At 47.4% G+C, this 22,629-nt stretch overlaps 1 protein-coding gene across 6 annotated transcripts in view; it reads left to right on the top strand.

Annotated features, from left to right (window-relative positions):
• The window catches only part of tlk2 (tousled-like kinase 2), a 159,995-nt gene that overhangs the window by 77,068 nt on the left and 60,298 nt on the right, over nucleotides 1–22,629 (top strand). For all 6 annotated transcript variants that reach the window (XM_070864730.1, XM_070864729.1, XM_070864732.1 and 3 more), the window contains exons 9-11: nucleotides 11,361–11,471; nucleotides 13,763–13,899; nucleotides 15,937–16,089. In XM_070864730.1, coding sequence (XP_070720831.1) covers nucleotides 11,361–11,471; nucleotides 13,763–13,899; nucleotides 15,937–16,089 — 401 coding nt within the window. The remainder of the gene's footprint in view (nucleotides 1–11,360; nucleotides 11,472–13,762; nucleotides 13,900–15,936; nucleotides 16,090–22,629) is intronic.

Raw genomic sequence — 22,629 nt, forward strand, 5'->3', positions numbered from 1 at the left:
TCGGTCTTGTGTACTTTTCATACGCCATCACTACCCAGTATGTATCTAATATCCTGCAGGAACAGATTCGGGGCTACACAATTTCACTTTGGCTTTTGAAATCCATATATTTGTCTTACTGAGCAAAAATGAGCCGATCCTTCATAAATTGGGATTTGAGCTTATTTTAAATCGAGACTTTGAGTAACTTCCTTTTGAGTCCTGTGCCAGAGGGTTTGTGATGGAGGTGCTGTGGAGAAATTCAGCTGTAATGTTCCAGTTGGTGACTGCCTGGGCATTGGCACACCGTGCTCGGATCAGCTCACCCAACTACATTGCGGATAGACTGCCCAGTAATAATAGTCCCAGGTGGGGGGGGGGCGTGCTGTTTGATGTAGAGTCGATGGGAAATTTTGTGTGTTTGACTTTGGATGTGTTCTATAAGTACACAGGAGAGGGCTAGAGGAATATCTTTTTTTTTAAAGTTACTTTTAGTAGCATTGTTTCAACCATATATATTTTTAATGGAAAGGCAGCAATTTTATTTTTAGAGCAAGCAAATGATCAAGAATGTGGCCTTTGGTAATTCAGATGCCTTTATTTATGGGGTTTGTACATGGAAATATAGAAAAATATCAACTACTTAAAAAAAATAATAATGAAAGCTTAACTTCTCATTATTTTTGTAGTCATGGTGGACGGGGAGAGGAGTACACAAACCAGTAAAGTGCAAACTGAAAATGGTGGAACTATACAGTGGCATCATGGGCATCTGTGAAGGGCAAAGCTGGGTTCATGTTTTGGCATGAAGGTGCTTTTTATGTTTAATGCAGTCTGGATTTTCCATTCAGATTGTTGTATTTGTCACTTCCATCAGATGGCAGCAGAGTCAGGAATATCCACCACTTTCAGAGTGCTCGTAAAATCAAGCCAATTTACCATTGGTTGGTGGAAAGACTTCTATCTAACGTGACTGCAGGTGAAGGAGACTGTAAAAATTTCTCTGCCACAGTTCGGGGCTAATTCGTGATACTACTTCGCATTCATGGCTGGACAGCATTTTCCATAAGCCGGCAGAGTCCCTAATGGATGAAACCTGGATTCTTACACATTCCACATACAAGTTAGCATGCCCTTCAGGATGTAGTTCGGGATCCGGAATATCATTGAAACACCTGTAAACTCATCCGTTTTCGGCGTGGAAGCAAGTGATCCTCGTTTCGAGGGACTGCCTATGATGAGCATGTCCAGGGTTAACCATTAACCGTTAATTGTGTATATCGGTCACTGAAGAGTGCATGGGGTACTCGCCATATTCTCATCCCTATTTAAAGTGGAATAGCAGACAAATGTGTACAGGCTAATCTACCTAGTCAGATTTAGTTATTGAATAATACACAGCACCCAATGGATACACCAGGGTACAAATATATTGGAAAAGCAACTAGAATTTTATAATAAGGGGTTAGAATGGGATTTTTTTTTAACTAACTTTTAAACAAACAAAAGACTTTTGGATGAAGCACTGGGGTTCAGCTTCTGGTGGGCCATGAAGATGCAGCATTTCACACAGGCAACACAAGTTCCGGTTTGCCCGCTAGTTCCACGGTTTGTATGCTTTTGCCAGAATTGGAGGTCAGCAGCGCAAACTGCGGTTTTATGCCATGGGGCTTCTTTCGTGTTCCAGCCATTGCTTCCAAAGTAAATCAACAGGAAAATGTCGACGGTCTTTAACTGGAGGAGGTGAGTTGTCAGTGGCTAGAAGTTGCAGTTTTCCCGTTCACTGGGAGGAGTTCAGTTATGCTGCTGTTGGCCTCGGTGCCAGCAGAGTGAGAGGGGAAAATCACCCAAGAAGACCCGGAGCTGGCGGATATCCAGAAATCTCTGCTGGAAAATGCGTGTCATCGGGCAAGGGTAGCACTGGGCTTGGCCATGTGGTGCCTGCCTTTGTCAAATACTTGTCAACGCTCACTGACTAGGCTGACCTGAACAGTGGCCAAATGGATGAGGTACTGACGAGCTGTGGCTCCTGTGGAACAGTATCTCAGTGAGCTGGCAATTTCAGAGAGAGATTTTTGGAAGAAAACTAACTACAATCTCATCTTCCTTGTGGCTATTAAAGAATGGTGGTGTTTGTTTCAAGTATTGCCTATGTTATCATAGCCATCAGTATCCAAGGCTTGTATCAGACTTTGGTTAAGGTGGAATGGAGTCCCACTCCCTCCCAAACATGTGACATTTATAAGGGCAGCACTAAAAGTAGCTTTATACTAATTGAATCCGATTTGTTTCATCGTGCATTGTCCCCTCCACAGGCGTGGTCGCTAATACTTTAAACATGTGATCGTCATTCTTGCACAGATTCCATTTGCTTCTGTCGATGTTTTTTGGCTGCTCAGCCCACGTCGGTCAGTTCTAGGGAGTGTCTTTAATTCGCCTGTAATCATCCCACTTTGTTGGGCAAGTATTAAGGTAAATTGTTCCATTGCCGTTCTGTGAATGAGTGTACGGAGCTGATTCCATTGGGAAACGTTGCTTGCTCCTGTTTCCCGAGGCCTCACTGAAACAAATAACGGCAGAAAAAGTATTTGGAGACTGGGGCCGGTCAGGTGGACTGCCGTGGTCTTTCTGTCCAATTCCTCTAATGCTAATCCTGGTCTTGTCATAAATCTTCTATTTAATTCTGGAAGACCTTGTGTTTGTGGTGAGTGAGGAGATGGAAGAATAGATATTGCTACTTGGCTTGATTCCTTTTTTCAAGTAGTGGATTTAATTATAGACCTGCTCCATAATTAATGGAGTGAAATAAAGCCTATTTATTCCAGGTCACAATTCAATTTATCTGACAATTTAAACTCCTGCTTGTGTTATTTAAGTTGCTTAATTCACATTTTTGGATAATTCAAATAAGTGTATTGGTTGACTTTGAATTCTCGGGAGGAGACTCTCTTTGAATTGAATGTGAACCAGCGCCATTGAGGGTTTTAAATTAATCTTTCCAAAAGCTGGTGATGCCAGCTAAACACATGCTTCCATGGTATTTTAGTATTACTGTTGTGTCCCTAAAATAAATCTAATTTAAAAAAAATATATAATGAGTGATGATGGGGAGAAGGAGGCAGTGAAGTACCAACAGTGCAGCATTTGTTGGGGTGAATGGGCCGGAGGTGGGGGGGGGGGATAGTAAAGGCACTTTTCCCAGGTGGCTGGGTGCAGTCTTGGTCTGAGGAGAGTGACCCCAAAATGGTGTCTCTACTTCACTCCTGCCTTTCATATTTGAAGTTTGCTACCGAGGAAGTGGAATGTATTTGTGTGCTCAGCAGCTGCAGGAACACGGTTGGTCGGGCGATCTACACTTCACTTTGGAGAGCAGTCAACTGCAATATCCGCACCTCGGGAATCAACGGCACTCCGATAGTAGCTATAGAAAAAACAAATAGCCTTAAAACTGGAAGACTATGTTCACCGGGCGCTAAAGGGAAAATGGGCCGTTTCCCAACTTGGTGAGCAGCCACATGAGCTCAGAGACAAAAAGCAGCCTGTTGTTGTGCAGCCCAAACCTGACGTGTCCTGCTTGTGAAATGAGCTGCCCTTTTAAACATGGAAACAAAGCTGACTTCAATCAAAAGGGTGATTTACTGTCAACTCTTTTATCCTCTGAAAGAAAGTAACCTGGAATGCATGTAAACTTCCCCCAGTGACGCGAGATCAAAGAGTAAGGGGTCTAGAACTTTCTAGCATTTTGTTTCAGCGACGGTACTCTTGACAACCACATCACTGTGTATAGTAACTTATGGAAATGGCACAGTCTGAGGTTTGGGCAGACGTAAGGCCAGGAACAGCTGGAGAGTTGAATTTGCACATGAATCGTGAATGGCCCGACTGTTCAGAGCAACTTGCACTTTGCCCGTGAACCCTCTGATTCCGAGCTACCGTCACACAGCCTCCTGGGTGCACGCCAAAAGAAACCAAACATGTTGGCTGCCAAAGTGAGCCCCATCAACTCGAGACTGGGCTAAAATGTGTAGCCAACACACAGGATGAGGAAGTTCGTTCTGTTACAGTCCAGGCACCAGTACACTATGGGATATATACAGTCCAGATACCAGTACACTATGTATGGGATGTATACAGTCCAGGCACCAGTACACTATGTATGGGAGTGTATATACAGTCCGGGCATCAGTACACTATGTATGGGATGTATACAATCTGGGTGCCAGTGTACTATGTATGGGGGTGTATACAGTCTGGGCACCAGTGCACTATATATGGGAGTGAATACAGTCCAGGCACCAGTACACTATGTATGGGGATGTATACAGTCTGGGTACCAGGACATTATGTATGGGGATGTATACAGTCTGGGCCACTTGTACAGTATGTATGGGAATGTATACAGCCCAGGCACCAGTACGCAATGGGCTCAATTTTCCCGAGTCATTTTTGCCGTTTTTTAGCGTATTTATTTTCATCAAAGTTTCCCCCTGCGATCTGTGCCAGCGTAACTGAGTTTGTTACGATGTTTCTCGGTGAGATTTTTTTTGATGTACCAAGGGGCGTTCCCTCATGTCTGCGCCGGTTTTCATAATTTTTCGCAGTTTGGACAAAAAATTTTCCTCCTAGGCCGGCATATCTGGCCACTCCCGAATAACCTTCTGGTGAGTTAGCAGAAAGCAGCACACATTGACAAATCGGCGCTGAAAGATGCCATTGTTTTTAATCAAAGATTTTGGAGGAAGTTAAGAACACTCTAAAAATCAATAATAAAGTTCAACTTTTTTTTTAACCTGTCAATGTAGTAAATGGAAGTTTTTGGGATTTCAGAAGTTTTCATTTTTTTTCTTACTCTCACACCACCACCGAACGTCTTCAAGCAGGGCTGGAGGGTTGTAGCTTTGGCTGGCAGAATCGGCCCTGCGCCTGGACACGGGCTTGGGGCTCGGCTGGAAAACAAGCCCGGAAGGGGAGCGAGAGGGAGGTGCCGACCGATCGAAAGGCTTATTCACTGAGCCCAGGGAGCGAAATGCTGATCAGAAGGCTTCTGAAGACTGCCATGAGTTTGGGGACAGGGGTTGGGGAGGGGGGGAAGTCATGACTGCAATTAGTTGAGGGGGAAGAGAGGAGAAGTTTTAATAATCAAACAAATAATGGAAATGATTTAGTTTTAATATAAAATATATTTTATTCAAAATTTTAACAATTTGTACAAGTTAACTTTAATAAAATTCTTCTTTCAAACTTTAAAGTTTTCATTTACAATCACTTAAAAACTTTAAGATCACTAATAAACATGTAAATTTACATAACTTACAAAAAACTTTTAAGTTGAGAACAGTTACAACAGTAACAATAATAATAACAGCAGCAGCAAAGAAAGGCTGCGCCCATCTCTCCTCCCCCTTATTCTAAGACCGCTCGCCGCGCTAGTTCTTGGTGATTCCACCACCCCTGCCCGCAGACGGTGGCGCAGTGTTTCTGGGGTTGGTACCAAGCTTATTCTTTCTAACATCTCGGGTAGTGCGCACTTGTTGGGGGTTGGGGGGGCGGGGCAGACAATATGGAAGGCCCAGGCGGCGATGTGGAGGGGCCCGGCTTGGGGCTCTTCAGAGGCTGGTGTGGGGTTGGAGTAGGAGTGGCAGTTGATTCTGTCACTGGGTGCGGGGTCTGGGCATGTTCCCTTATTGCAGCAGCTAACTCCGACATGCTGTCCCTCATGCGCCCTGACAATGTCTCAACAACCTGAAATATTCCCTCTCATGTTCAGTGATAGTGTTTGCAACATCTCTTGACATTCCCTCCCTGATGTTCACTGACAGCGTATCACCTACCTGTGACAGTCTCTCTCCCATGGACACTAACATCGTTTCCATTTCTTGTGAGATTGCTATTACTTCTCCCGACAGTCCCGCTACCTCATGGTGTCCAGGAGCGATCGCGTAGGGTCAGTGCTCTGCCCATTCATTGCCATTATCTGAAGCACATCTGTTAGATCCTGCACCTCAGGAGAGCGCGGTCCAGCTCTCCTTCTCCCCCTCCCCACGGGTGTGGCTCGCACGCCACCACTGAGACCCGCAGCCTGGGACAGTGGGGCCCTGGGTGTGCCTCGTTTCACCCCACCACTGGAACCCGCAGCCTGGGACAATGGGGCCCTGGGTGTGCCCTGCTGCACCACACCACTGGAACCCGCAGCCTCGGTCATTCGGGAACCATGGAATGTCCCACCAGCATTCAAACCACTAGTCACGGAAGGGGCTGTCACCGCAATGAGTGGCACCTCCTCCAAAGTCAGTAAAACAGTGGGGGCTTCATCCAGCTCCATCCCCTCCCCCCACTCCCACCCTCACCCCCATGTTCTTGGCCTGGAGGGTTGGTCCTCGTCTGAATTTTCTTCTAAATCGTCGGTCGGCCTCAAGTTCTGAGTGGGGGGTGGGGGGGGGGCAGGGTAGGTGGTATGAGTAGGCCAGGCAGCAGGCTGATTTGAAGGACTACGATGAATGATAGCACATTGCATCAACTGAAGCGTGGCTGACTAAGACATTCCCAGGAACCGAAGCATTGCTAGCCCGCGCAGTACTTAACATTTTAGCAAAGCCAAACTGTGGAATTTGCAGGACTTGCCCTCTCCTTCGAGCGTGGGCCCAGCTTGTGCAGTGGTGATTGCTTTTCTCCAGGCAAGACCCATTAAAGCAGCGACCCTCTCTTCCAAGGGTGTCAGTGGCTGCAGATTTGCCGGGCCTCCTCCTGTTCGAGTGTTCTCTTTTTTTGTTAGGCCACCTTCCTCTGCAAAGATGAAAATATAACTTTTTAGAGAAGGTGTCTTTCTGCTGGGTGGAACATATACAGCTGGTCACATTTACAATTGCAATAGCATTGAATAAATGAAAATATTACTTTAACTACTTGACCAAGGTCCTGCCACTTTTTGCACTGGCCTCCAGATCTCATGGTGGTCACCATTGCACAGTAATCTTCTGCAACTTGGTTCCTGCGTTGTTTCTTTTCTTTGGGTGGAACTTTTATGTGACCTCTGCTGGTGTCCAGCTCCTGCCATCTGTTCTCAATCTCATGCCTCCACTTCAGTCTGCAAGAAATTTTTGGTCCTTGCAACCGCGTTGCATCTTGTATTGCTGCAGCTGTGATTTTTCCAATGCTCTCACAGAGCACTCCTTCTCACACACACAACTGGCTCTTTAAAAATGGCCAATTGCCAACTCGGAGCTGTACTCCGCATGCGCGTCCATTGGAACGACATCAAAAACGTCACTTTTTTTTGTCGCGCATGCGCAGAAGGTACAACATCGTTTTTTTCGGCGCAGACAGCAGGCTCCACCCCTCTCCCCCCCCCCCCCCCCCCCCCCCCCCCCCACGCTGCACGGCACCAAATTTGAATTATATATCGAGGAAACTTTGGCAAAGTATTTCCGGCTCATTTCTGGCCTAGAAAAACTGGCATAACTCTGGCAATACGCCAGAAAATGGGCTTGGGCAAAATTAAGCCCTACGTGTATACAGTACATGTAAAGTGTATCTTTAGTAAAAATGTAAACTGAGATTCCCTTGGATAAGCTGGGGTTTTAGCCTTTTTGTGGACATGGGTCTTTTTAGTTTTACTGGCTAAGTTCCGCAGAATGGTATGCCATGAACTAAGATGGGGAATATTTGTATGTTTATCTGTGAATGATGCATGGAACTGCTTCCACGAGGAAAGGTTTGCGTCACCTTCCTGTTTCTCTCGAACACAGATCTCCTGCAAAGCCCAATTAGGAATCTATTTAAGGGCATTTATCAGAATATTTTCCATTTAAATAAGTGCAGTTGTGAACTTTTTGAAAAACCTTTTGTGGCTTATTACTTGGGAGATAGAGAAAAAACTTTTAATTTTTAATAAATTTTACATTTTTGATGGTGTTTTAAAATAAGAACATAATAGGAGCAGGAGTATGCTATATGGCCCCTGGAGCCTGCTCTGCCATTCAATAAGATCATGGCTGATCTGATCATGGACTCAGCTCCACTTCCCTGCCCGCTCCCCGTAACCCCTTATCCCCTTATCGTTTAAGAAACTGTCTATTTCTGTCTTAAATTTATTCAATGTCCCAGCTTCCACAGCTCTGAGGCAGCGAATTCCACAGATTTACAACCCTCTGAGAGAAGAAATTTCCCCTCATCTCTGTTTTAAATGGGCGGCCCCTTATTCTAAGATCGTGCCCTCTAGTTCTAGTCTCCCCCATCAGTGGAAACATCCTCTCTGCATCCACCTTGTCAAGCTCCCTCATAATCTTATACGTTTCGATAAGATCACCTCATTCTTCTGAATTCCAATGAGTCGAGGCCCAACCTACTCAACCTTTCCTCATAAGTCAAACCCCTCATCCCCGGAATCAACCTTGTGAACCTTCTCTGAACTGCCTCCAAAGCAAGTATATCCTTTCGGAAATATGGAAACCAAAACTGCACGCAGTATTCCAGGTGTGGCCTCACCAATACCCTATATAGCTGTAGTAAGACTTTCCTGCTTTTATAGACACATAGAAACATAGAAAATAGGTGCAGGAGTAGGCCATTCGGCCCTTCTAGCCTCCACCACCATTCAATGAGATCATGGCTGATCATTCCTTCAGTACCCCTTTCCTGCTTTCTCTCCTTGATCCCTTTAGCCGTAAGGGCCATATCTAACTCCCTCTTGAATATATCCAATGAACTGGCATCAACAACTCTCTGCGGCAAAGAATTCCACAGGTTAACAACTCTCCGAGTGAAAAAGTTTCTCCTCATCTCAGTCCTAAATGGCCTGCCCCTTATCCTAAGACTGTGTCCTCTGGTTCTGGACTTCCCCAACATCGGGAACATTCTTCCCGCATCTAACCTGTCCAGTCCCGTCAGAATATTTTATGTTTCTATGAGATCCCCTCTCATCCTTCTCAACTCCATTGTATAAAGGCCCAGTTGATCCAGTCAGTCCAGCCATCCCTGGAATCAGTCTGGTGAACCTTCGCTGCACTCCCTCAATAGCAAGAACGTCCTTCCTCAGATTAGGAAACCAAAACTGAACACACTATTCCAGGTGAGGCCTCACCAAGGCCCTGTACAACTGCAGTAAGACTTCCCTGCTCCTATACTCAAATCACTTAGCTATGAAGGCCAACATATAATTTGCCGCCTTCACCGCCTGTTGTACCTGCATGCCAACTTTCAATGACTGATGTACCATGACACCCAGGTCTTGTTGCACTCCCCTTTTCCTAATCTGCCACCATTCAGATAATATTCTGCCTTCGTGTTTTTGCCCCCAAAGTGGATAACCTCACATTTATCCACATTATACTGCATCTGCCATGTATTTGCCCACTCACCTAACCTGTCCAAGTCACCCTGCAGCCTCTTAGCGTCCTCCTCGCCGCTCACACTGCCACTCAGCTTAGTGTCATCTGCAAACTTTGGAGATATTACACTCAATTCCCTCATCTAAATCATTAATATATATTGTAAAGAGCTAGGGTCCCAGCACTGAGCCCTGCAGCACCCCACTAGTCACTGCCTGCCATTCTGAAAAGGACCCGTTTATCCCGACTCTCTGCTTCCTGTCTGCCAACCAGCTCTCTATCCACGTCCGTACATTACCCCCAATACCATGTGCTTTGATTTTGCACACCAATCTCTTGTGTGGGACCTTGTCAAAAGCCTTTTGAAAGTCCAAATGCACCACATCCACTGGTTCTCCCTTGTCCACTCTATTGGTTACATCCTCTCCACTCTACTAGTTACATCCTCCATCCCCTCTGCAATAAAGGCCAAAATACCATTGGCCTTCCTGATCACTTGCTGTACCTGCATACTATCCTTTTGTGTTTCATACACAAGTACCCCCAGGTCCCGCTGTACTGCGGCAATCTTTCTTCATTTAAATAATAACTTTCTCTTTGATTTTTTTTCTGCCAAAGTGCATGACCTCTCACTTTCCAACATGATACTCCATCTGCCAAATTTTTGCCCACTCACTTAGCCTGTCTATGTCCTTTTGAAGATTTTCTGTGTTCTCCTCACACACTGTTTTTCCTCCCATCTTTGTATCATCAGCAAGCTTGGCTACGTTACACTTCAGTCCCTTCTTCCAGGTCGTTAATATAGATTGTAAATAGTTGGGGTCCCAGCACTGATCCCTGCGGCACCCCACTAGTTACTGGTTGCCAACCAGAGAATTGAACCATTTATTCCGACTCTCTGTTAGTTAGGCAATCTGGTGAATTTTATGTTCAAGGTGAGGGGTGGTGTTGCTTGAAATTGGCATTATTCCCCTTACTATGTAAATATCAGCCTCAAGCAGCAAGCATCATCAGCACATGGGAAGATGAACATTCGAAAAATGACGGGCAGGAAAAGAACTACTGATTCATCCAGCCTGTCCCATGCACTTGATATCTTGTGTGTCAAATACATACATTCTCAAGCAATGTGGTGAACTACCAAGTCATTTGCAAGTAAAGGCATCCACAGAGTAAAGCTCCCGCTACTTTTTCCCAACTATGTATCTCTGCTGCAAACTCGGAAGACACTTTTCCACTTCACAAGAATCATCCACAAGTGGCCTCAGAGTGAGATTGCCAGCTGTCCTTGTGCCAGTTATTGGCAGCTTTGCTATAGAACTGGATTGAGGCTGCCCGAAGTTTTTAAAAATATAGGACGCTTCCAGCCAGCCGAGAGGGGAGAAATTCATCCCAGCAGTGTGGCTGGACACAAACCCAGGTCCCAGAGCTGAAAGGCCAACGTCTAATCCCTCGTACCATCCAGGGCCTCCCTTTTGTTATTAAAGACGAATCTGTGGCTTCCACAGAATCCTATGTGGACTTGTATCCCACAGACTGGTCATGGGTTTAATCGGGTGAAAGGCTGAAATATTCTACTGCTGTTCGGGGTGAAAACACTTTCCATGGCCACAGTGGTGCAGGACCAGATTGTGACGTAACATCGAATGTCCTTGGACATCTGGGGCTCGAGTTTCTGATTGGTGTTCTTTTATTGCTGGCATTGACCCATTTATAAAGAAATGGGTTAATGCTAGTGTTAAAGTAACAACACCGATCAGAACATTTTGCCACTGATGCACTATTGTAATTTTGCAGTACCAGAACTTCCCCGAGAGGGCCACTGTAAGCCAGGAAAATAATAGGCGGTGAAACTGATGGGCAGCAATTTTTTTCCCATGGCTTTTTTAACAACTTGGATTGATCTAGCTCCTTTAATGGAGTAAAACATGTTCGTCATGCTGTTAGTTTGCCATTAATCTTGTAGGCAGCATCGGCATGAAGTATAACAGTAGATACTATTGTACTATATTGTAAGTGTAGCAGTGGCTCATTGATTTTGTTTCTCTGTTTCAGGCAAATTGTGATTTAAGAAGACAAATAGATGAACAACAGAAAATGCTTGAAAGATACAAAGAGCGGTTAAATAAATGTGTGACGATGAGCAAAAAGCTGCTAATAGAAAAGGTACAATGGGAATTAATTTGAGTGGCGCTAACATGTAAAGCACCGATCCACAGGAAAGGTTCAGGAGAATTCTTTATATTCTGAGTACTTTCCTATTTTAAAGAAGAATTGATTAGCCTCAGGAGAATTTTGATTGACTTTGTTTTGGAAGCATTTATTTTCCCACTATCATGGAGATTGAGTAGGGTCTCACTCACTGCTACTTTACGTTGGTGCCATCCTCAATGGGCGTTGAACCTCTCAGGTGGACATAAAAGATCCCATGGCACTATTTCGAAGAAGAGCATTGGAGTTCTCCCTGGGTCCTGGCCAATATTGATCTCTCAACTGACATCACTAAAAATAGATTTTCAGGTCATTGTCACATCGCTGTTTGTGGGAGCTTGCTGTGCACAAATAGGGTGCCGTGTTTCCTATGTTACAACAGTGACTACACTTCAAAAGTACTTCATTGGCTGAAAAGCGCTTTGGGGTGTCCTGAGGTTGTGAAGGGCGCTATATAAATGCACGTCCTTCATTCTTCTTTCTTTCTGCAACAGCTCCACTGAAAACAGTGGGAACAAGGAAGAAAGACAGACCAGAGGCCAATGTTCCCTGTAATTCTTTGGGGAGGGCTTGAGGCCCCTTTAACATAGAAAATAGGTGCAGGAGTAGGCCATCCGGCCCTTCGAGCCTGCATCACCATTCAATAAGATCATGGCTGATCATTCCTTCAGTACCCCGTCCCTGCTTTCTCTCCATATCCCTTGATCCCTTTAGCCGCAAGGGCCGCATAGGAACGGCCGGCCCCGGGCTGCACGGCGGTGTGGTTTATAGGGAACATTGCCTGAGGCTAATCCTTTCCCATCAAATTGAAAGTGCTCCCTGTCCCATCGTCTTCCATATGAATTGTGCAGTGAGTGAGGGAGCTACTCTGTTTTGTTTTTCCTTCGGTTTAAATGGGGCTTATCGCAGATACTCAGGGCTGTTGATCAGTGCCCTCTCTGGAGGGATCTGCCTCTTGCCTCCCTCTCCAAATTGCATTGGCTGCCATCTTTAAAAAATCTTCATAGCGGGGATGAAATATTAAATTACAGACATAAGTATTGATGGATTAGGGAGTTTGTATAAAACTTGCAAGTTGATATTTTAATATGCAATACTAGTAATGACATCAGCATTTTGGAATGCAATTCCTCAGTCTTGGTAGGTAAGCTGATGAAAACCACGAAAGAACATAATATAAGAATTAGGAGCAGGAGTCGGCCATTCAGCCCCTCGAACCTGCTCCGCCATTCAATGAGATCATGGCTGATCTTCTGCCTCAACTCCACTTCCTTGCACTGTCACCGATTATCTTAATATCCAAAATCTATCGATCTCTGTCTTGAATATACTCAAAGACTGAGCCGCCACAGCCCTCTGGGGCAGAGAATTCCAAAGATGTGCCACCCTCTGAGTGAAGAAGTTTCTCCTCATCTCAGTCCTAAATGTCCGACCCCTTATTCTGAGACTGTGACCCTTGGTTCTAGACTCCTCATGCAGAGGAAACATCCTCCCTGCATCTACCCTATCAAACCCTGTAAGAATTTTGTATGTTTCAGTGAGATCACCTCATTCTTCTAAACTCTAGAGAATATAGGCCTAGTCTACTTAATCTCTCCTCATGGAACAATCCCCCCAGAGGGTGAGCCAGTGATCCTAGTGCTGGCATATGATAACCATATTTTATGCCTTCGCGTCCATGAAGCTGGCTCTCAATATAAATGGGGCACTTGCATTTCCCAAGAAGTTGCCCATTCGAATACTCAACCCAGACTATGGCACCCAGTAGAACTTGCAAATGCAGTTCTAAACTATTAGTGTAAGAAATAGACCTATTCTTTCCACAAGTTGGACTTTGATTATTTTATTGGCAGCACCTTAAAGGCACATAAGGGTAATAGGATGCAGGGTGTCATTTCTCTCACTCCGTTGAATTCCAGGGCCGCGTTGTTGGGAATGCAAGGTGAACGGTCACCGGAACACGGGCAGGCGGTTAGAAGCTGAGCTCCTGGCAGGGTGCTCTTTGCACCTTCTCATGGTCAGTGGAAGCAGCAGCAATTGACCAGACTATATTGTCAGGCACACCAAGTCACTGGCCTGGAGAACCTTTAGAAGACAAATGGGAGCGGGATTTGGGAATATTTAAATAACTGGCATATGTGCAACTTGCTTTGTGACCCCAGGAATGCTAAAATACGAGGAGTGGGGAGTTAGCTGGCGAATTGTGTTTTTTTTTGGTTAACCCATTATGTTTCTTTCCTGTTCAGTCAAAACAAGAGAAGCTTGCCTGTCGAGACAAAAGTATGCAGGACCGTCTGCGACTAGGACACTTCACTACGGTCCGGCATGGAGCCTCCTTCACCGAGCAATGGACAGATGGTTACGCGTTTCAGAACCTTATTAAGTACGTGCTGACCATTGGGAGCCAAGGCCAAAGAAGGGTGGGAATGGAGCCAGTGGTGCTCACGTCAACAATCCTGCCTTACACCCCTCTCCCAACCCATGACACAATGGCGGTAATTTTTGCCTTCACTACCTTGGCGGAGTGGATCGCCTGCCCGTTCTGGAACCCGCCTGATTTTCATTGCATTGACGAATGGGATGAAAGTCGGTTGGGTGCTACAGAGGTAGTGCAATCTGCTCCATCAGATTACTGCCCAGGCGGTGGAAGGTTAAAATTAACGCCGATGTCATTTGTAACAGTTAAAAGTCTGTAACCAAGAAGGTTCCACTGGACAGACGAGCATTTGTGAATGGGGATAGAAATTGGACCACATGTTTGTCTGTACTTGGATGTGTTGGCTTCTTATTTATAGTAGAAGTTCAAATGGTTTCCCCCCCAAAAATGGAATGCAGTAAAGTGATACTGCAGTAAACGAGTCATCAAAGGAAACCCTTCGTTTGCAGTCCCTCCATGAACAATAACCTAAGCAAGCAATCCAAAAACCAGCAGAACATGAAAGGAAAGCAATGGAAATGCAAATTTAAGGAGGCGGATGGTTAAATATTGAAACCAGAAAGTTGCAACTCGATCGAAGAGAGGGATATGGAACAAGAATAACGCAAACTCGGGACAAGAAGTAACTGGGAGAATGAAGAAATGAAACAGGGTAGGGCGAACCTGAAGGAGAAACAAAATAGCAGGAACTGTAGATAGAAAATGGCCCCCTGCCCCCACCCTACCCCACGATTTATGTAACCACAGATTGTAGCATTGTGGGAAACCAACCCCCCTGCTGAATTGATGGATTTTCAAACAGGAACCATTGAAGATATAGGTTATCACATGGTTTTAAGTGGGGCAGGTAGCAATGTTCACTTTACGTCGCGCAGCGCTTTGGAGGACCAGCGCAGCTGGCTCACCGGCTTTTCAATGGCAAAACGCGCCTGTGTAGAATTTTTAATGGGCCACTCAGCCCGCTTATATTGTGATTAAATAAGATATCGCAATTGTGTAGGACAGGCTGGTTGGACCAGAGTGTCTTAACCTGTCCGACATTGTTCGTATGAAACTCAAACTTGGCTGGCCGATAATTGTATGGGTGCTCAGAGTGTGCGGGGATTGCATTTTTAATCTTGGAGCATACATGCTGTTTGCAATGTTCCCGTTAAATTTTTGGGGGTGCGCGGCCCATTTGAAATTTTTCCCATTTCAGAGCCAACTGCATGGGAGCTCCAGAGCTTTGCTCGGCCGCATAGCTTCAAGGGAATAAAAACAGAAAATGCTGGAAATCTCAGCGGCTCAGGCAGCATCTGTAGAGAGAAAAACAGAGTTAATGTTTCAGGTCACTGACCCTTTGTCAGAACTGCCGAATGTTTGAAATGAACGGATTATAAGGAGCACGGGAAGGGAAAGAAAGAACGAAAGGGAAGGTCTGTGATAGGGTGGAGGGCAGGAGAGATTAGAGATACAAAAGGGATGATGGGCAGACTTGAAATGGGAATGGCAGAAGTTAGAAAAAGGTTAGTCTAGCTAAGATGTGAATGGCGGAATAATTACCAGCTGCCATTGGAGACCAGTTCGGGGGGGAATGGGGGGGGAAAGGGAGCCAAATATGGGTTACAGTCTGAAATTGTTGAACTCTTGGGTCCAGAAGGCTGTAAATTGCCTAAACAGAAGATTGAGCTGCTGTTCCTCGAGCTTACGTTGAGCTTCATTGGAACAGTGTAGGAGGCCAAAGACAGAGACGTCGGAATGGGAGTGGAGCGGGGAATTAAAGTGACAGGCAACCGGAAGCTCAGGGTCGCACATACAGACTGGACGGAGGTGTAGCTTAATGTATCTTAAAGGGAACATTGTTGTGTTGCTGTTTCATTGAAGCTTGTTACTGCAGTTGGTTTATTTCAACAAACCCCACCCTCACGCACTCTTCCCTCTCCTCGGAGTTCTCCCACGGCTTCTAACGCACCTTTTCTTTAACCCTTTGTCATTTTTGTACAGACAACAAGAGCGGATAAACACGCAGAGAGAGGAGATTGAGCGACAGAGGAAGCTACTAGCAAAACGAAAACCGGCAGCCATGTGTCAGATGCTGCCTGCAAATAACGAGCAGAAACCGCGGAAAAACAAAGCGAACGGAGCAGAAAACGAGACGTGAGTCCGGCTGCAAGCAAACTGATTTTAAATTGGCCGTTTCATAGAATCATAGAGATGCAACCGCACGGAAGGAGGCCATTTCGGCCCATTGTGTCCGCTGGCCGACAAAGAGCTATCCAGCCTAATCCCACATTCCAGCTCTTGATCCGTAGCCCTGCAGGTTACGGCACTTCAAGTGCACATCCAAGTACTTTTTAAATGTGGTGAGAGTTTCTGCTTCTACCACCCTTTCAGGCAGTGAGTTCCAGACCCCCACAACCCTCTGGGTGAAGACATTTCCCCTCACATCCCCTCTAAACCTCCTACCAATTATTTTAAATCTATGCCCCCTGGTTTTTGATCCCTCTGCTAAGGGAAATAGGTCCGTCCTATCCACTCTATCTAGGCCCCTCATAATTTTATACACTTCAATGAGGTCTCCCCTCAGCCTCCTCTGTTCCAAAGAAAACAAACCCAGCCTATCCAATCTGTCCTCATAGCTAAGATTCTCCACTCCTGGCAACATCCTCGTTAATCTCCTCTGTACCCTTTCCAGTGCAATCACATCCTTCCTGTAATACAATGACCAGAACTGCACATAGTACTTTAGCTGTGTTTTATACAGTTCAAGCATAACCCCCCCTGCTCTTGTATTCTGTGCCTTGGCTAATAAAGGCAAGAATTCCGTATGCCTTCTTAACCACTTTATCTGCCTGGCCTACTTTCAGGGATCTGTGGACATGCATTCCAAGGTACCTTTGTTCCTCTACACCTCTGTGTCCTACCATTTAATGTGTATTCCCTTGCCTTGTGTAGCCCTCCCCAAATGCATTACCTCGCACTTCTCTGGATTAAATTCCATTTGTCACTGTTCTGCCCACCTGACCAGTTGATTGATATCTTCCTGCAGTTTGCAGCTTCTTTCTTCATTATCAACCACACAGGCAATTTTAGTATCATCTGCAAACTTCTTAATCATACCCCCTATATTCAAGTCAAGATCATTGATGTATACCGCAAAAAGCAAGGGACCTAGTACTGAGCCCTGCAGAACCCCACTGGAAACAGCCTTCCAGTCCAAAAATGCCTATCAACCACTACCCTTTGCTTCCTGCCTCTGAGCCAATTTTGGATCCAACTTGCCACTTTGCCCTGGATCCTACAGGCTTCGTGACCAGTCTGCCATGTGGGATCTCATCAAAAGCTTTGCTAAAGTCTATATACACTATATTGTACGCACTATCCTCATCGACCCTCCTTGTTACCTTCTCAAAAAATTTCAATCAATTTAGTCAGACACGATCTTCAACAAATTCATGCTGACTGTCCTTGATTAATCCGTGTCTTTCTAAATGTAGATTTATCCAGTACTTCAGAATTCTTTCCAATAATTAAGCTTTGCGGCCAATTGATCGAGGCTTGTGGTCCTTTTTTAATGATCTTTTTATCTGACAGCATTCAGGGTCTGCACTTTGTCCCGGCACCTTTCATCTGTAAATGTATCTGAAAGGATAGCAAGGGACTATTAAGGATACCATTGTTTTGTAATGGAAAGATGGATGTAACTAAGTGCTTAAACCCTGGGTCTGAATGAAGCCTGGTCACTTTCTACACTGCCTCTGTTGAAAGATGCTGCAAGGAAGAAACGACTGGCATTTACTAAGTGCCTTTCACACCCTCTGGATGCCCCAAAGCGCTTCACAGCCAATGAACAATGTGAAGGTTTGACTATAGAAGATAGGTGCAGGAGTAGGCCATTCGGCCCTTCTAGCCTGCACCGCCATTCAATGAGTTCATGGCTGAACATTCAACTTCAGTACCCCATTCCTGCTTTCTCGCCATACCCCTTGATCCCCCTAGTAGTAAGGACCTTATCTAACTCCTTTTTGAATATATTTAGTGAATTGGCCTCAACAACATTCTGTGGTAGAGAATTCCACAGGTTCACCACTCTCTGGGTGAAGAAGTTCCTTCGCATCTCGGTCCTAAATGGCTTACCCCTTATCCTTAGACTGTGACCTCTGGTTCTGGACTTCGCCAACATTGGGAACATTCTTCCTGTGTCTAACCCCGTCAGAATTTTCAATGTTTCTATGAGGTCCCCTCTCATTCTTCTGAACTCCAGTGAATACAAGCCCAGTTGATCCAGTCTTTCTTGATAGGTCAGTCCCGCCATCCCGGGAATCAGTCTGGTGAACCTTCGCTGCACTCCCTCAATAGCAAGAATGTCCTTCCTCAGGTTAGGAGACCAAAACTGTACACAATACTCCAGGTGTGGCCTCACCAATGCCCTATACAACTGTAGCAACACCTCCCTGCCCCTGTACTCAAATCCCCTTGCTATGAAGGCCAACATGCCATTTGCTTTCTTAACCGCCTGCTGCACCTGCATGCCAACCTTCAATGACTGATGTACCATGACACCCAGGTCTCTTTGCACCTCCCCTTTTCCTAATCTGTCACCATTCAGATAATAGTCTGTCTCTCTGTTTTTACCACCAAAGTGGATAACCTCACATTTATCCACATTATACTTCATCTGCCATGCATTTGCCCACTCACCTAACCTATCCAAGTCGCTCTGCAGCCTCACAGCATCCTCCTCGCAGCTCACACTGCCACCCAACTTAGTGTCATCCGCAAATTTGGAGATACTACATTTAATCCCCTCATCTAAATCATTAATGTACAGTGTAAACAGCTGGGGCCCCAGCACAGAACCTTGCGGTACCCCACTAGTCACTGCCTGCCATTCTGAAAAGTACCCATTTACTCCTACTCTTTGCTTCCTGTCTGACAACCAGTTCTCAATCCATGTCAGTACACTACCCCCAATCCCATGTGCTCTAACTTTGCACATCAATCTCTTGTGTGGGACCTTGTCGAACGCCTTCTGAAAGTCCAAATATACCACATCAACTGGTTCTCCCTTATCCACTCTACTGGAAACATCCTCAAAAAATTCCAGAAGATTTGTCAAGCATGATTTCCCTTTCACAAATCCATGCTGACTTGGACCTATCATGTCACCTCTTTCCAAATGCACTGCTATGACATCCTTAATAATTGATTCCATCATTTTACCCACTACCGATGTCAGGCTGACCGGTCTATAATTCCCTGTTTTCTCTCTCCCTCCTTTTTTAAAAAGTGGGGTTACATTGGCTACCCTCCACTCCATAGGAACTGATCCAGAGTCAATGGAATGTTGGAAAATGACTGTCAACGCATCCACTATTTCCAAGGCCACCTCCTTAAGTACTCTGGGATGCAGTCCATCAGGCCCTGGGGATTTATCGGCCTTCAATCCCATCAATTTCCCCAACACAATTTCCCGACTAATAAGGATTTCCCTCAGTTCCTCCTCCTTACTAGACCCCCCGACCCCTTTTATAACCGGAAGGTTGTTCGTGTCCTCCTTCGTGAATACCGAACCAAAGTACTTGTTCAATTGGTCCGCCATTTCTTTGTTCCCCGTTATGACTTCCCCTGATTCTGACTGCAGGGGACCTACGTTTGTCTTTACTAACCTTTTTCTCTTTACATATCTATAGAAACTTTTGCAATCCTATATTTAACAGGTGTAGGTATAGGTATAGCTAACTTTACCTATAATCCCAGCAGATTGGTGCAGGAATTTACATAGAAAATAGGAGCAGCATTTGGCCCTTCGAGTCTACACCACCATTCAATATGATCATGGCTGATCCTCTATCTCAATACCATATTCCCTCTCTTTCCCCATATCCCTTGATGTCTTTTGTGTCTCGATTACAACTTAAGTTGAGCTACTTTGGCCCCTATCTACTGTCCTTTTGCAGGGTTTCTGGGCTTGTGATTTGAAGGAAGCGTCTCTGGATATTTGTGGCGTGTTCATAAAGTGTAATTTTGCGCTCTGTTGTATTGCTCACTAAAGTTCCAGTCGGCAGACACCACCTTCTGGAGAATATTTACCATGGCTCATATCAAGAGCGTGCGGCAAACCAGTCCCACCCGCCCCTTCCCTCAACGACTGTCCCATCTGTAACAGAGACTGGTTCTCGTATTGGACTGTACAGCCACCTAAGAAGTCATGTTTAGAGTGAAAGCAAGTCTTCCTCGATTCCGAGGGACTGCCTGTGATGATGATGATCTCCCATTCGCAGTGTAGGTGCCTTGGGATATTGTTGGTTTTTTTCTTTACAAATTTTGTTTTAAGCACTGAAATGTGCAAATGGCATGAACCTCGTATAACTGCACCCACAATTGGTGGCACAGAAGAATAACCAATAGAATACATGATAGTGCAGATGGAAAACCTTGCTCGCATCATTGGGCATGAAGCTTAAATCAAATGCCAGATCGATGATAGATCATGAAATTATTTAGGGTGCCCTCCTCCAGGAACCTTGATTCTTCAGCACTGCCGTTTAGTCCCCTCCTGCTCTCACGATACCTGGTTAAGATTTGGACACTACGGGGGAAGCTTTCCTCTAAATATATTCTTTATAAACAGCTTTACGATTTAGTTGCATATAACACACAGCTGAGGAAATCTTTCTTCTCTCCTCCCCCCGATCAAATTGATACAAGCTGCATAATGCTACCAAGCAGCTACAGTGATCTATTTGGAGTATTCTGCACGGACAGAATATTATGTGCAATGAACAAATGTAGTTTACATGAGCTTTGTCACACCCACAACACAAGTGCTGCCATGCTCTCCAGCACATGCTGTACGGAACAAGAGGTAAGGCCCCAGATTTGTAGAATTGAGCTTCAGGAAATAATTGCACCCTTCCCGAAAGCCTCGGGCATTAAAAAGCGCGCACTCAATCTCTCTCTCAGCACTTTAACCATGGCGATCATATCTGCTGGTCTCCGCTCACTGCTGGGGAAATGTGCGCAGTTAGATATAATAATTTAGACTGCTGAGAGAAATCCAGCATTAATAATGGTTCTTGTCAGGAGCCCACTTGTGTGTTTCCACCTATATCCGTGGTTTGGCTTCCCTGAGTGAGCCTGTAACATTTAGAAATAAATCTTCTGGGGAGCAGTCATCCTAAATTGGTGCTCTAAGCCACAGGACCTCCGAGACATTGTCCTTATTGAAACATTTGGAGTTGCTTTTCTTGAGGAGGAGCAGTAACATCATTTTTAAAGTGTTTGTGAAATAAGTGATCTGTTTGGCTTGACATTGCTGCAGAGCAGCTGGGCAGGTGTCATAGTATACTGAGAAGTAGTCCTGTAAACCACTTCTGCCCTCTCTCTCTTCCTCCCTCCCTCTGTACCCCTCTCTCTTCCTCCATCCCTCTGTCCCTTTCTCTCTCTCTTCCTCAATCTCTCTCTCTCACTCCCCCGCGTCCCCCGCTCTCCCTCCCCCCCGCGTCCCCCGCTCTGCCTCCCCCCCGCGTCCCCCGCTCTCCCTCCCCCCCGCGTCCCCCGCTCTCCCTCCCCCCCGCGTCCCCCGCTCTCCCTCCCCCCCGCGTCCCCCGCTCTCCCTCCCCCCCGCGTCCCCCGCTCTCCCTCCCCCCCGCGTCCCCCGCTCTCCCTCCCCCCCGCGTCCCCCGCTCTCCCTCCCCCCCGCGTCCCCCGCTCTCCCTCCCTCCCGCGTCCCCCGCTCTCCCTCCCCCCCGCGTCCCCCGCTCTCCCTCCCCCCCGCGTCCCCCGCTCTCCCTCCCCCCCGCGTCTCCCGCTCTCCCTCCCCCCCGCGTCCCCCGCTCTCCCTCCCCCCCGCGTCCCCCGCTCTCCCTCCCCCCCGCGTCCCCCGCTCTCCCTCCCCCCCGCGTCCCCCGCTCTCCCTCCCCCCCGCGTCCCCCGCTCTCCCTCCCCCCCGCGTCCCCCGCTCTCCCTCCCCCCCGCGTCCCCCGCTCTCCCTCCCCCCCGCGTCCCCCGCTCTCCCTCCCCCCCGCGTCCCCCGCTCTCCCTCCCCCCCGCGTCCCCCGCTCTCCCTCCCCCCCGCGTCCCCCGCTCTCCCTCCCCCCCGCGTCCCCCGCTCTCCCTCCCCCCCGCGTCCCCCGCTCTCCCTCCCCCCCGCGTCCCCCGCTCTCCCTCCCCCCCGCGTCCCCCGCTCTCCCTCCCCCCCGCGTCCCCCGCTCTCCCTCCCCCCCGCGTCCCCCGCTCTCCCTCCCCCCCGCGTCCCCCGCTCTCCCTCCCCCGCGTCCCCCGCTCTCCCTCCCCCCCGCGTCCCCCGCTCTCCCTCCCCCCCGCGTCCCCCGCTCTCCCTCCCCCCCGCGTCCCCCGCTCTCCCTCCCCCCCGCGTCCCCCGCTCTCCCTCCCCCCCGCGTCCCCCGCTCTCCCTCCCCCCCGCGTCCCCCGCTCTCCCTCCCCCCCGCGTCCCCCGCTCTCCCTCCCCCCCGCGTCCCCCGCTCTCCCTCCCCCCCGCGTCCCCCGCTCTCCCTCCCCCCCGCGTCCCCCGCTCTCCCTCCCCCCCGCGTCCCCCGCTCTCCCTCCCCCCCGCGTCCCCCGCTCTCCCTCCCCCCGCGTCCCCCGCTCTCCCTCCCCCCCGCGTCCCCCGCTCTCCCTCCCCCCCGCGTCCCCCCGCTCTCCCTCCCCCCCGCGTCCCCCGCTCTCCCTCCC

The sequence above is a fragment of the Pristiophorus japonicus genome, chromosome 21 (genome assembly GCF_044704955.1).
Source record: "Pristiophorus japonicus isolate sPriJap1 chromosome 21, sPriJap1.hap1, whole genome shotgun sequence".
NCBI classification, from domain to species: Eukaryota; Metazoa; Chordata; class Chondrichthyes; family Pristiophoridae; genus Pristiophorus; species Pristiophorus japonicus.